Source organism: Lytechinus variegatus, chromosome 8 (genome assembly GCF_018143015.1).
Source record: "Lytechinus variegatus isolate NC3 chromosome 8, Lvar_3.0, whole genome shotgun sequence".
NCBI lineage: Eukaryota > Metazoa > Echinodermata > Echinoidea > Temnopleuroida > Toxopneustidae > Lytechinus > Lytechinus variegatus.
In genome coordinates, this window is record NC_054747.1 from 34,905,359 (window position 1) to 34,919,747 (window position 14,389).

At 35.0% G+C, this 14,389-nt stretch overlaps 1 protein-coding gene across 1 annotated transcript; it reads left to right on the top strand.

Moving 5' to 3' along the window:
* The first annotated feature begins 3,032 nt into the window (after positions 1-3,032).
* On the top strand, positions 3,033-10,986 carry LOC121420838. The gene is made up of 6 exons (XM_041615463.1): positions 3,033-3,105; positions 3,804-4,122; positions 5,667-5,975; positions 6,900-7,165; positions 7,746-7,784; positions 10,844-10,986. Exons 1-5 carry the CDS (start codon positions 3,052-3,054, stop codon positions 7,767-7,769), a joined length of 972 nt encoding a protein of 323 aa, XP_041471397.1. The 5' UTR covers positions 3,033-3,051; the 3' UTR covers positions 7,770-7,784; positions 10,844-10,986.
* The last annotated feature ends 3,403 nt before the right edge of the window (positions 10,987-14,389 follow it).

The following is a 14,389-nucleotide window of genomic DNA, read 5'->3' on the forward strand; positions in this document are numbered from 1 at the left end:
TATAAATTATCAATGTGTGAAATTATACACGTACAACAGCTTTGGCAAGTCTTTTATTTAAATATTTTGTGTCCTCTTCATCCATTTCTTTCACAATATAATTATATATGGGTGTGTGTGTGAGAGTGTATGTGTGAGAGGGTGTGTGTGCGTGTATATAAATTGGATTTTAATAACAAACAAAGGAACTTTTATAGATCCATTGGAACGTACTATACTAGGGGTGTTCGTTGGTTTTAGTTGAAAATAATGAAACCTAACTTGAATTTAATGAATTCAGTTCCATAAAGATATAGTAAGTTTACTTTTTGTAACGAACACAGAAACAATTTTCTATTGTAAACACACACTACATCTTGATCAATAGATATTTCGTTATATCGGAAATAGAATATGCATCCCAACAATATGAAGTATATATATGGTTAAAGAGCTCCAGATAACAAAGCATCTCACTGATGGTAGTCCAAAAGATGGTATTCACTAATAGATTTTGAAAATGTGGATTTATTACTTTGGAATAAAGTTTGAAAATGAAATGCATTGCAGACTCAGGCAACAATAACGCGAAGTCTACACTGTTAAAAAAAACTGATTTTAAAGAAAAAAAAGAAAGAAGATTTTGCCAAAAGCAATAACAGAATCATTCTGCAAATTCATAAAACATGAATTTTCTCCAATATAACAGAACAGGGGTCCGTTGCAGAAAGAGTTGCGTTTAAACGCAAGTCAAAACATCAAGTGCAAGTCCCAAATGCGCGCTGTTGATTGGTTGACAATCAAGTTGCGCATGATTTTTAGAGTTGCGATTGATTGCAACTCTTTCTGCAATTGTACCTACACTGTTAAAAAAACCCTGATTTTACAGAAAAATAAAAGAAGATTTTGCAGAAAGCAATACCGGAATCATTCTTTAAATTCATGAAACAGGAATTTTTCTGCAATTTAACAGAACAGGTCTGTTAGAAAAAGGGGAAAAGAGTGTTTTATTTAAGGAAATTTGTAAGATTACACACACAAATACCAATTTCCTGTAAGATTACGCAATCTGGTAAGATCACAGGTGTTCTCGAGACTCTGCTGCAGGAACTTCTTTTAGTTTAAGGATAAATTTTCGCAAAGCGTATCAAGTGAATTTTCATACCTTCTTATCAAACCCGACGTGTTACCTCGTCGTGGAGGGGGCGGGAGGGGTTGTAGGGTGACACCCACTCGCCCGCCGGCTATAATAGTCCCATGACATTTACTCCGGTGACAATTATTGCTCCTCTTTAAATCCCACACAGTAATGGAATGACAAACTTGAACCCTGGATTTAACGCTACACCTTATGCTAAATGTAACCCTAAACCTTACCCTATTGAAAACCGAACCTTAACCCCTATATCTTAAACGAAATAAACCTCGGGGCAATTGTCGCCGGAGCAACTGTCGTGTCACCATCGACTATTTCACCCCTCCCCGAACTATCCCATCATGACATCCTATAGCTGAACTTCTTTCTAATTGAAGAAATGCAATACAATATCCTTAAGTGATGAATAAATAACATCCGCATCAACACCAAGATTTTAGACGGAAATACTTATTCTGTCAAATAAATGTAACGCTTTCCCCTCCGTTATACAAATAAATCAATCTCGAAAATTAATGCTCCATATGATATATATCATTCGAGTGAATAGCCACACCCGGAAAACGATAATTAGGCATCAATTCTGCAAGTAACTAGGACGTTGTTCCATCGCCTTTCTTGTAAAGAAAAATCTTCAATTCTACGAATCCCGGTAAGTATCAAGTCTTCATTTAATAACGGTATTTCTTCCCGATTACTTGAGTCATTTGATTTGATTGTTAATAAATATTTCACCTAAATTTTCTCTTTAATCTAGCCTACCACAAGTTTAGGGGTCTGTTGCATATTTATTTCTAAAGAAAACTATAGTAAATAAACAAAAACTCTGTTAAACATCGTTAAATGATATAGCATTTGCCCTTGCACTAAAAAGCTCGGTACAAAAATTGCCAGAATTTTTCTTTCTTGCAACTGGTCCTATGGGTTTTCCTTTTTATGATATTGTAATTGTGATATAGGTTTCATAACATTATATTATGAATGAATTATTTATTTCATCATTACATTTTTATGGCGTCGAAAGGGGAGATTTCCCACATCGCAGCTCTTGTTTGCATCAAATGTGAGGATCTCCATAGCATCAGTGTTTTTTATATTCATTATTTCAAGTCGACATAACTTTTGAGTCTCTGTCCAAGTTTACTCAAAATTTCTTTGATCTTATCCTTTCATTTTTCTGCTTTCACACAAGCTTACCTTTTCCATTGATTTCATTCTCCTTTAAAGAAGAAGTTCACCCTGAAGAAAACTTTGTTGTAAAAATAGCAGAAAAGAATAGTAAAAAATATTGGTGAAGGTTTGAGGAAAATCCGTTAAAGAGTAAGAAAATTATTAGAGTTCAAAGTTTTGGATTTGTGACGTCATAAACGAGCTGCTGCCCCATGCGTTATGTAATATAAAATGCATGAATTTCAAATTTTGTATGGTTCCTGATGACTTAATTTTGTTTTCTATTCATGACCGGTTGTGAAATGATTTGTCTATTGATATACAAAAGGTACAGTGAAAACCATTTTCAATTTTCTGAGAAAATGACATTTCATTGATTTTTTACCATTCGCTATGTAGGAATGCTGCTCGCATATGACGTCACAAATCAAATAATTGAAATTCGAATAACTTTTTAATTATTTGATTAATTTTTCTCAAACCTTCAGCAACATTTTTTATTATTTTTTTTTGCTATTTTTACAATAAACGTTTTGTCAGGGTAAACTTCCCCTTTAATCACTCCGCCTGCTATAAGCAGTTCGCATTCAACCAACTTTGAATCAGCTTCATCTCTTCGAGCATTTTTTTTACAATCATCTCCGCTGCTCTGTAAACGCGACAGAACCCATTGATTATTTTTTATTAAGTATTCGGCTTATTATTTTTATATTTGACTTCCTCCAGGAACTTGGGAAATTTCGAAGATGAATCCAAGTCAGACGGTAAAAGTAGCAGGGTGGATTCTCCTGTTAACTATGGTAAGCTGAAGTTTATTTGTCGTAGCCAAATTAAAGCAAAAACTTCTTTACTATGTGAAATAAGAATATTTGCGTTTATTGGATTGATATTACTATGACTGAAGATTTTTCTTCAGCTTGACCCTTTTTGGGGTCGAATTATTCTTAACCAAAATTTGACCCCCATTTTGTAGTGAAAACGCTTTTTTTCCTTTTCACATTTACATCATCACCCCAGGTAAGAAAAAGAAATCGTTCCCAGGGCTCTGAAGGGCGCAGTTCTGTTTTTGAAAGAAATGCCATTTTCTCAAAGATAAATGGAGTTGATTTCATTAAGATCTTAAAGATGGCCAAACGAGAAAGATAGAAATGTTTGGTGACAGGTTGTACTGTCAATTCACTTTTCATTACTGTTTTTTCTTCCTCTTGCTTGAAAAGGTATAAGATTTGAAATTTAATTATTTTAAAGAAATTGTGTAATGTTATGCATTTGTATGAATTAGGTAAACTGATATTGTAAACGCCTTGGGCATGTTGGGTCCTTTTGGAAAATCGCGTATAGATATTGGGTATTTATTGCTGTTGTTATTATTATTATTAATAATATGATTATTATTGATAATAACTTGAGATTCAAACGTGTCAAAATTTGTATCACAATCACATTTTTATATCCCGTCAAGTGAATTTACTGACGATTATCATTTTTAATTTCCTAGGTAGCGGGGTCCACGAACGGACAATCTGCGACCATGACAGGGCCTTCTATTGTGGAGGAAGGCAGCAACGCCGTCTTCACATGTGAGAGCGATGGTACGATCACTGCTGATTCGGTCGTATGGAGGGAAGACAATGATTTCATCTTCTTCGGCTCTTTAAAGGTTTCTCCTTATGAAAAATTTGACAACTTCGTACCATTGGCGGATGGAGCAGGAGCGCCGACCCTTACTATCCAGAACGCCACGGTGGAAGACAGCGGTTCTTATAGGTGTGGTTCTGTGTCAGTCCTCAGTAACATAATCAATTTCGTAGTTGAAGGTAAGACTTCCCTCGGGAAAAGAACACCACTTTCCGCAGTTTTCCCTATACACAGTGTGTTCATATTTTTAAACATATATACAGCGCGTCCCAGAAAAAACGAAACCGAGAATAAGCGATGATTTATCATAACTTAATCACAAATACTATAGACAAATGACCTACCAATGTAAAGCTCAGAATCTCTTTTTGGTATCCCCTTTTCAAATTGCTTTTGCTCACTCATGCGTGAACGAGATATAATCTAAGTAATTTAAGATGAAAAAGGAGGTTCTAAGCTTTAAATTGGTAGGTCATTTGTCTATAGTATTTGTGATTAAGTTATGATAAATCATCGCTTAATCTCGGTTTCGTTTTTTCTGGGACGAGCTGTATTCTCACTGTTACATTTGAGCATTTCAACAGCTAATGTTCCCCTGTTTGTTCACAGTGTGAACTTGAATTCATACCGTTATATCCCGGGGGCCACTTACATTGACGAGTGGATACCATGCGCGACCAAAAAAACACGTAAAAAGGATGTCTTTTTCACGATAGGGCACGTTACGTACGTAACGTGATAAGGGTGTCAAAAACACAAAAATAATGAAAAAAAACGTATCTATTTCGTTAAGAAAATTACGTGATTAGGGTCGAATTTGCGGGGATGATAAAACAAAATTAAAATGTTTCATTAAGGATGTCCTTTCTGCCCCAATACTCACGTTTAGGGCCGATTTGCGCGACGGGTGTACAAGATGGGGTCGTACTAAACCAAATAAGGTAAAGCCGACGACCGAAGGACCCATAACTGACAATAAAACATTCCTCTACTTGTTTAAGGGTTCATTTCAGGGAATATTTGCTAACAGTGTCGCTTTGTTTCCAATACTTGTTAAGGGTAGGGTTTCACACGCCAATACTTGTTAAGGGGTGCATTTTCAGAATATGTAAATTACGTGTTTAGGGTGCTTTTCGAGACCCCATGGTCGCGCATGGTATCCACTCGTGAATGGAAGTGGCCCCCCGGGCGTTATATATGACCATTCTAACACTTTGCAACACATTCTCGAATAGTTCATTGCGTTTATGTACACTGTGACTACACACATTTCGATGTGTCCACACTCCACGGTGTGAAATTGTTATATTCTAGCAGTGTAAATCGCATTTTTATTATAATTTACTGTGAATTCACATTGTGAATATCCACTCTCTGTCGAGAGTCCCACACTGTCAATCAAACATTCGCATATGGTCCTCTATTTGAGTACTGCACTGTGTCAGACTGTGGTCTTAGAATAGGGTCAATTCGGATTATTGGGTGGAGTTTGCGGACATCATGTTAGGCTAAATCCGAGTTCGGCACACATGGTTAAGCCAGAGGTTCTCGATTTTTTAAATGCCCTATTTTTGTTAAGGTTTTGCTTCTAGGTGGGAGAAGGTATAGGCCTATGCTGAAATTGCCGTTTACCGAAATCGCGATCAATAAAAGTCAATCTTTCACAGTATGCATTAATGTTTCCATTGTTTGTTTTGAATTTTTTCCCCTTTTCTTTTTAAAGTGCGATCAAATGTATCTCTGGTCTTGGATACTACCATGGTTAACAATACCCTTCTGTACCAGGGGACATGCGAAGCCATAGGGGCCAGCCCGGAGGAGCACATCACTTGGAAAATAGGAAACATCACTCAGACTTTGGGCATAGTGGAAACGGACCCCGACATTTCGCATCATCTCTTATGGGATAAAAGGAGCGTGATCACATTTCCAGCAAGTAAGGAGAATTACAACAAGTTGCTGACATGTTTTGTTAGCGGACATGAGATAACGGACTTTAACTGGCAGAAGTCAGCCATTCTTGATCTCCATGGTAAGTTGAACTTCATCGTGAATATCATTGAATACTTATCTGTATATTTTATCAATTAAATTATTCATTTTTACTCTACTTGTATTGATTTCTTTTTCATTATTGTTTATTCATTTCATAATTTTTCATCTATTTATTTGATTCCTTTTGCATTGTAAATCGATAAATTTTGTGACTTTTTCCTCTAAACATACAAACGCATTATTGAATGAATAAAAATAAAAACAAGCACATCATGAATGTATACAATATTGTAAGATTTAGGGCTATTCATGAAACGAAATTTTCCCAAATCGTTAAAGGGATACCGGGGCTGAAAATACTTATATCTTAATAAATACGGTAAAATTTCAGAGTAAAATGTAAACAATTTCATCAAAATCTGATAAAAATACTATTGAATTACAAAGTTTGGCAATATTTGTGAAAGATTATGCACGTCGCCATGAATATTCATTAGGTGGGCTAATTCCCACTTCCTTTTTTTTGTCATTACATGAAATCATACTTTATTTTTTTCCTTAAAAGTTTGAACGATAGGACTTCCTTATGCAGGTTATGATAAAAAAAAAGTTGCAGTAATTAGTGCCTAATGCATTAACTCAGTTGTCAATCCAACTTTTGTAATTCTTGGGGGACAAAATTTGAATAAACCCTATTTCACATCATAAAATACAAAAGAACAGGTGAAGACATGACAGCATCAGTTTGCTCATTGAATATTCATGAAGGCATGCATAGAACTGTTTCACCGAAATGATGCTAATCTTTCAATGCCATAACTTTTTCATTCTTTGTCCGATTTAGGTTAAACTTTTAGTGTTTTGTTTGTCTGATTTTTCTTTATCTCTTCACATCACATTATTGTTAGCCTGGATAACCCCTTTAAAACGAAAAGTGTGTTCTTTTTTTCGTTACATCCAGGACCACCTACCCCTGATGGCATCATTGCAAATTTCATTATCGAGGGTTCGAATATGACCGTGTCATGTGACCTGGATGAATCAAGGGCCATCCAACTCCAGCCGTCTCCTTCTTCTACATCTTCCTCGATGACGTTCTCATCCACAGTTCGAATCACGCCGAGAATAACGTCACAATCTCCATCCCTGATAAGTCTGCGAAAGTTACCTGTATTGCGGGGAATTATCTCGGAAATGCTACGAACGTCATACTTTATGAAGAGGATGGTAAGGTCTCATCATTTTGGCCCAAAAAATAAAAATAATAGGCCGATTGTCCTTTATCATATAATATATACAAAATTAAAATCAAGTTGTTTTTTATTTGAGGGGGGGGGCGCCCTCAGATAACGAATTGTGCTCACTCCAGTCAGAAAATGGGCCCGGATATAGGATTGAATTCAATTTATTTAAGTGTATAAGACCTCAAGAACGCGTCCCCATGTTGTCAAGTAATTCATATATGAGTCCCCAATTGCGATATTTGAATATGTAGGTGTAAATATGTGTGTGTATGAGGGTGTGTGTGTGGGAGGGTGTTATGGTTTGTGTGTCACTATATTTCTCTCTTCCTCTACTCTCTTTGCATGCGTGTGACGGTGTGTGAACTGGGCTTGTGTGGGTGGGTGTGTGTGTGGTAAAGATGTGATTGTGTTAACTTCGCGAAGTTTGGAAGTGAGTGTATTTGAATATGGAATACAGCGAACAGGAAGTAGAAAGATTTCAACGCTAATTGTGTAGCAATTATCGATCTTTGTCTCAACTTATTTATATTTTTTCTTCCATTTTCACTTTTATTTTCATATAGCCGGGAATATTTTGGATCACGTGACAAATTTCATGGATGGTACGTTTTTATATCCCTAAGAACACAGTGTTACACAGTGTGTCCTATGGTGTGATCATGTGGAGTGAAACACAATGTGAAATTACCTCACACACTGTTCAATTTGAGCATTATGTGAATCACAATCATCCTCACTACGTGAACACATTGTAAGCTCTCACACTGCCGAGGTGTCCACAGTATAAAATTTCCTCCACACCATTAGATTTGAGCATTTCATGTGTGAATCGCTTCTCCACACAATCCACATAGTGTAACACAGTGTGCGACATTGCGTTCTTTCAAGGGGCCGTTTCATAAAGCTGTTCGTATAAGTTGAGAGTGATTTTATGAACGACTGGTGATCCTTTTTAGTGGTAAATGATAGTCACTAATAAATGTTCATTGGTGATTATTTAGCGCGTAAGAAAGGATCACCAGTCGTTCTTAAAGTCACTATTAACTTACGAACAGCTTTATGAAACCGCCCCCTAGACGAATCCAATATTTGTATTCAATCACCTAGAATTAAGAAATCATTCGATATGCCATGAATTGTGTCACCAAAGCCCAAATTGAATGTCCATAAAGTTCAAATTTTCTGAGACAATTAGAATTGTAATTATAATGCTTATTTGCCATCAATGTTAATCCGTGTATCATTCTATGAAAAAAATTAAATCAATCATGACTTACAAAGAAATATATATTTTTTTTAATCGGGCATTTTTAGCAATCACTTCGCGGCCGCTTTCTATAACGCAGAAAATATATGGTCAAAAGCCCGTACCGATGCAGCCTTTGTCGAAATTCCGTGAATCAAAACAGCAGTCTTGGACTCTGGACAAACGATGTATTTGCAAATTCTGCCCAGTCCGAATCTTAACACGATGTGCTGTCCCGGTCCACCAACTTTCGACAATGACCTCTAATCTGTCCATTGCGATTTGACAGGCACACTGTAAAAACTGTGGTGTTAAAACTGACACCAATTGGTGTTAATAGAGGACCACACCCTGAGGTGTTAAAATTACACCCTAAAGATTGAACATGTCACCAAAGAGTGTAAATGTAACAACCAAAGGTGTTGTAATGACACCTATAGGTGTAAAACTAACATCACCAATTTAACACCAGTGTAAAACAACTGGTGTGGTCCTCTATGTACACCGGTTAACACCACAGTTTTTGCTGTGCATTTTCAATAGATACTGAACGTTGCAGAAAGTTTCTGCGAAGAAGTTGCTAAAATACGCTATTTACATTATCCAATGAAATGACATAGGGATATGGCCTCAAAATTATCATTAGTAAAAACTCTCTTATTTGATTTTAAATCAAGATTAGAAACGTAGCATAATTTTTCGCTTCGTTTCAAGGCTCCATTATTTTTGGAATAAGAGGAAATACTTTGATCAAACCATTAATTGGTACTTACGTAAAAGTAACAATTGAAATGACTACTTAAATGTTATCATATGTCTCTTCAAAAGAAAACAAGTTTATTTTGTGGTTTTACGAGCACCGTCATCGATATGATATAACAGGATTTTATTTTGTTATTCGTTCGTACTTCAATTGTTGTTTTACAGAAATGAGTAAAAAATGAATGGCCAATTCATTTCGCCTTTAACCACAACATCTTGAGTTACATACGCATACGATTATTCTTATTAATCGGAAACAACAACTCTAGCATTGTCCTCACTTTGATCATATAAAAAATATAATTGACAATGCATCATTGCGTTGTTTGAATGTTAAAGATGCCAGTTGTTTTTACACTGTGAAATAAAAATAAAAAAATAGTTATTTTACTAAAAAAAGGAATGCTGGTACTCTATACTCCTACTACTACTACTACTATAACGACGACGAGTACTACTACTACGACTACTACTACTACTACTACTAGTAGTAGTAGTAGTAGTAGTAGTAATGTTGTTGTAGCAAAAAGCTGTTAAAAATTTAAAACAGCGCTCTTTATATGATACTTAGAGTATTTGTTTATCAATTCAAATAACCATGCTTACTTATTGAAAATTAAATATAAAAAAGGAACATTTTGTTGTTTAAGATTTTAAACACCACTTTAAACTGTTTAAACAACTACTTGAAGTTTGTTTAACAAATTTTCGGCATTACTCCTATTTGTTTAAGATCAGTATGCTCGATCTGTAATGAAAATCATAAGATCAGTATGCTCGATCTGTATGAAAATCATAAATCATAAGTCAGAAAAAATTGGGACCAGTGGGATTCGAACCTACCATCTACTACTGTCCGCGCAGCGGCTCAACCACCAGGCTATTCTGGTTCACGGCTAAGCCACGATGAACCGAAAAGCAGTAGATGGCAGGTTCGAATCCCACTGGTTCCATTTTTTTCTGACTTATGATTTATGATTTTCATACAAACAAATTGGAGTAATGCCGAAAATTTGTTAAACAAATTATAATTTCCTCCTATATAAAAGCCTCTTAATTTACTAACTACTTGAAGGTTTGTTTATTGTGAACAGCGTTGTATGAATTATTTTAAACAGTTTTTACACTCTTAATATAGTTTATATTGGGGTTAAAAACGATATCATGTATGTTTGCTGGGTAAAACTACCATAGATTTTACACAATGTTGCAATGAAATTTAACCTTTAAACTTGCATTTTACCCAATATGGGGGGAAATGACTCAGCAAACACGCTTGTTCCCTTTTAACCAAATATTGGGTAAATTTTTACTTAATCTTTTTCTTAAACTTTTACTTATTTTTTATTAATATTAATATTAATTTTCTACTTAATTTTTTCTAAATCTTTTTTACTTAATCTGTTTTCAGGGCAACCTGAAAACATAACTGTATAAGAGTGTGTTTTTTATAGACATCGACTTATTGTTCAGACATGTATTATATGTAAATAGTTTTTGTTGTTCTGCTCTGAAGCGCCTTTAGCAGTTGAGCATCAAATCAAGATGGAAAGTGCGCTATACAAATCTCATGTATTATTATTAGTAGTATTACTACTACTACTTCTACAAAGTGATTTTTATTTCTATTGTTTTTTTCTTTCTTTCTTTAAGGGCTGCCAATTGCTCCAATATTTGCCGATATGTCCGGTGGAGAAATACTGAGTATCATCATATGTATTTCAATCATCTTACTCATATCTATCATCGTAAACATCGTCCAGTGGTGCAACAGTAAATAATTATCTCTTTAACCCGTATTCTGAAGTTGGGTTTGAATTAGACCATGGTCTCAGTTTGTGCTAAAATTATGGAAAGCCAAAAATGTGTTTACATGATCTCCCCTAATGTGTTTACACATTAGGGGAGATCATGGTGTGTTTACCGTGATCTCCCCTAATTCCTTAATGGAGAAGACAATTATCTTGTTAATATTTCCCAGACAGTTGAGAATGATTTCAGAGTCAAGTTAGCCGATATATTGAACTATTATAGGTAGATTTTTACGTCAAAATTGGCTATCCATAGTTAAACCACAACTTTAAACCAGAGTTTAAATTAAGCCTGACTTCAGAATACGGACCTTAGAGTTTCCAAAGAGGTGCTAAGTCAATTGAAGACAAAAGATGAATTAATAATGATGGTAAGGTCACACCAGCGAAACCGTCTACAAAGCGACCAATGGTGATACTATTGGAACTTAGGGGAATTCTCTAAGTCGATATGGATACGGTTTCGTTGGTGTTACTGAACTGATTTTTATTGCAAGTAAAATTAAAAACGCTTTTTTTAAACTTTTGGTTGGATGCCCAACCTTTTAAGTTATCCAGTTCTATTGTAATTCGCCTGTAAATAAAGCTTTTATACATTATGTGATTAATGATGTACCATTTTATTGCTTCTTACAATAATTTCATATTTCAATTGCATATTCATGTTTAGACTGTACCAAAAATTTATACAGGTTTAACATACTGTTAGAGCATAATTTCTTATAACTTTCCAAAAGGAAGCGAGCTTTCCGAATTAGTTGTTATTAGTCAATACGTAATGTGTCAGCATGCAATAAACATTTTAATGAGTGGCAAAATAATATTTAGAGGGTTTTTTTTTAAACAGATCTACATATAGAAACCATATATGTGCTTGTGACTATAACGATGTTTTTTTTCTTTATTTATGTACAGTATATTGTAAATTTTGGTCTGTGTTCTTATTTTATATTCTTATTCCTGTCTTTTTATGTTCGTTCTACAATTCTCCTTTCTGTCATTAATCCAGATGCAAAACGTAACTTATCCATTGAATCGGCAAATAATCATTGACTAATTTATGTTTTAACTTATAAACTAGATATATTTAAGACTCACTGAACATTCTTGAAATGCGGTTTATCAGAATATTTTTCTCAATTTTTTTTATTCAGCTAGATTTAATATGCAATAATTGGAGAAGATTTTTTTTCATTTAAGCTTCTCAATGCTAGCTATAAAATCCAATTCTGAATACAGAAAATTCAATCCTTCATCGTTCAAAGACAACTTTGAATGTGTATCTCAGTTGGAAGAAAAAATGTCACCGGGCATATGTGCGTTGCGATCAACTTTATTATGAACAGCTTTATAAAGCATCCGGTTCCTTTTAACACGCTCAAAAAAAATTTTGCCCAATATTTGGTAAAATGGGAACATGCGTGTTAGTTGGGTAAAAAGATGCCAAATATTTTGTAAATTTTTACGCAATTTGCGTTGAAATCTACCCTTCAAACATGCAATTGCCCAATATTGGGGGAAATTACCCAGCAAACGTGCATGTTCCCTTTCTACCCAACATTGGGTAAAGTTTTATACTCTGTTTTTAGAGTACATGTTTAGCTTCAGTTGTTTCAAGTTTGACGCTGACCAGATTTAAACTGATGGCGCCGAAATGATGACGTAATCTGGTCAAAATCGTGTTCATAATAAAGATTGTAATCAAATCAGCTAAAATGGCTCTCAACTGAGTTTAAATTTCTATATAGTTATCAAATAGACAGTTGTGTAGAAATTACCATGAATGATCATTAAAATATTCGGTTTCGTTTATCATTTGCATCCTGTTAGCATCACAATTACTCTATTGTTTGTTGTATTTGCATAAATTTAAATACTTTTGAAATTGACATATCATTCTATTCTGTTTCAACTTCGTATTTCTTTATCATTCAATTGGAAAAGTGATACTGGACTCAATTCAATCTTTTTTTATTGTTATTTACCATCTTTTAAGAATAACACTTTGATTTAAAAAGGGCAGTACACTTTTTGTCATTATTCTATTTTGCATTAATCGGTTTTCAAAGAGCTATAAACAGTCTTGTATACTATATTTCCTGATAATTACTTATTTCCCCCTTCACATTGAATTGAAACAGAAAAATAATTAAGTGAAGACAATAGTTTCCTGTTGATGAAGAACCGCTTTCATCATGTTCATAAGAGTTTCTGAATTGCCTGTTGATACAAAATATCATTTCCAATCGGTCAACGATACCTCAGAAATCTAAAACTATAACTGAAAATGTTTTCGCTGTATAGATTTTATTGTTGTTTTTGCTATAAATTAATTTGAAGTGTTTGACATGTATATATGTCATATCTGTAAACTGTGACATGAATTAATGCAATTATGACGTCATTCTATTTTTTCAATGGACTTATGGAGGTATTAGGGAGTTTTCGCGATCGCGAAGGGGACGGATTCCACAGCAAAGAAAATCTATTGTCAATAGCCACGCATGACAAATACATATAGCAGTCTTTGTCGCCTGAAGCCGGTGAATCAAAACAGCAGTTTCGTCCTGGACTCTGCCAAACGGGCACTGCCAAAACACCGGTGTTAATCTAACACCAGCCTCGCATCTGTATCGGTCCACACCAGAGAGGTGTTGAAACAATTTTGGCGTTAGGCTAACACCAGTTTGGCATTTAAGCAACATTAATTAGTGTTAAACAAAAATTTATTTGATTCTTAAAGGTCATGTCCACCGCTCAAACTAGCATAACACTGAAAATTTCATCAAAATCTTATGTTGAAAAGAAAGTTATAATGATATTTTTAAGTTTCGCTTATTTTTCACAAAACAGTGATATGCACAACTCAGTGACATGCAAATGAGACAGTCGATGATGTCCATCACTCATTATTTCTTTGTTGTTGTTGATTGTTTTCATTATACAATATTTCAATTTTTACAGATTCGAAAATAAGGACCAACTTGACCGAACTAACAATTCTAATTCCACATGTTGAACCAGGGGCGGATCCAGGATTTTGAAATAGGGGGGGCGCCAGCGGCGAGGGAGCGAAGCGACCGAGCGGGGGAGGGTGTGGGAGGGGCGATACCCCCCTCCCACGGCAAGGACTTTCAAAAAATTATGTCCAAAAGTCGTATTTTGAGAGCACCTTTAGAAGAAAAATGCACACTAAAATCACTGTAACTTCATGAATAAAAGACACATACTGACTCATTTAGGAGCTGGTTTCCAGTCACACACCGTATAAGCGGTCATTCAAAACATACATTTGGCAAAGGCTCTTCACTTGTAGTCCGGCAGCCCAGGAGGTTTATTCAACCGAAAGCCGGACAAGCAAATGACCCCATAGCTGGATGGCATGGAC

Bases quoted from the DNA above. Each gene is read 5' to 3' on its own strand.
- LOC121420838 (XM_041615463.1), top strand. From the start codon at position 3,052: ATGAATCCAAGTCAGACGGTAAAAGTAGCAGGGTGGATTCTCCTGTTA. The intron at 3,106-3,803 runs GTAAGCTGAAGT...TTAATTTCCTAG, and splicing joins GGATTCTCCTGTTAACTATG to GTAGCGGGGTCCACGAACGG. The intron at 5,976-6,899 runs GTAAGTTGAACT...CGTTACATCCAG, and splicing joins AGCCATTCTTGATCTCCATG to GACCACCTACCCCTGATGGC.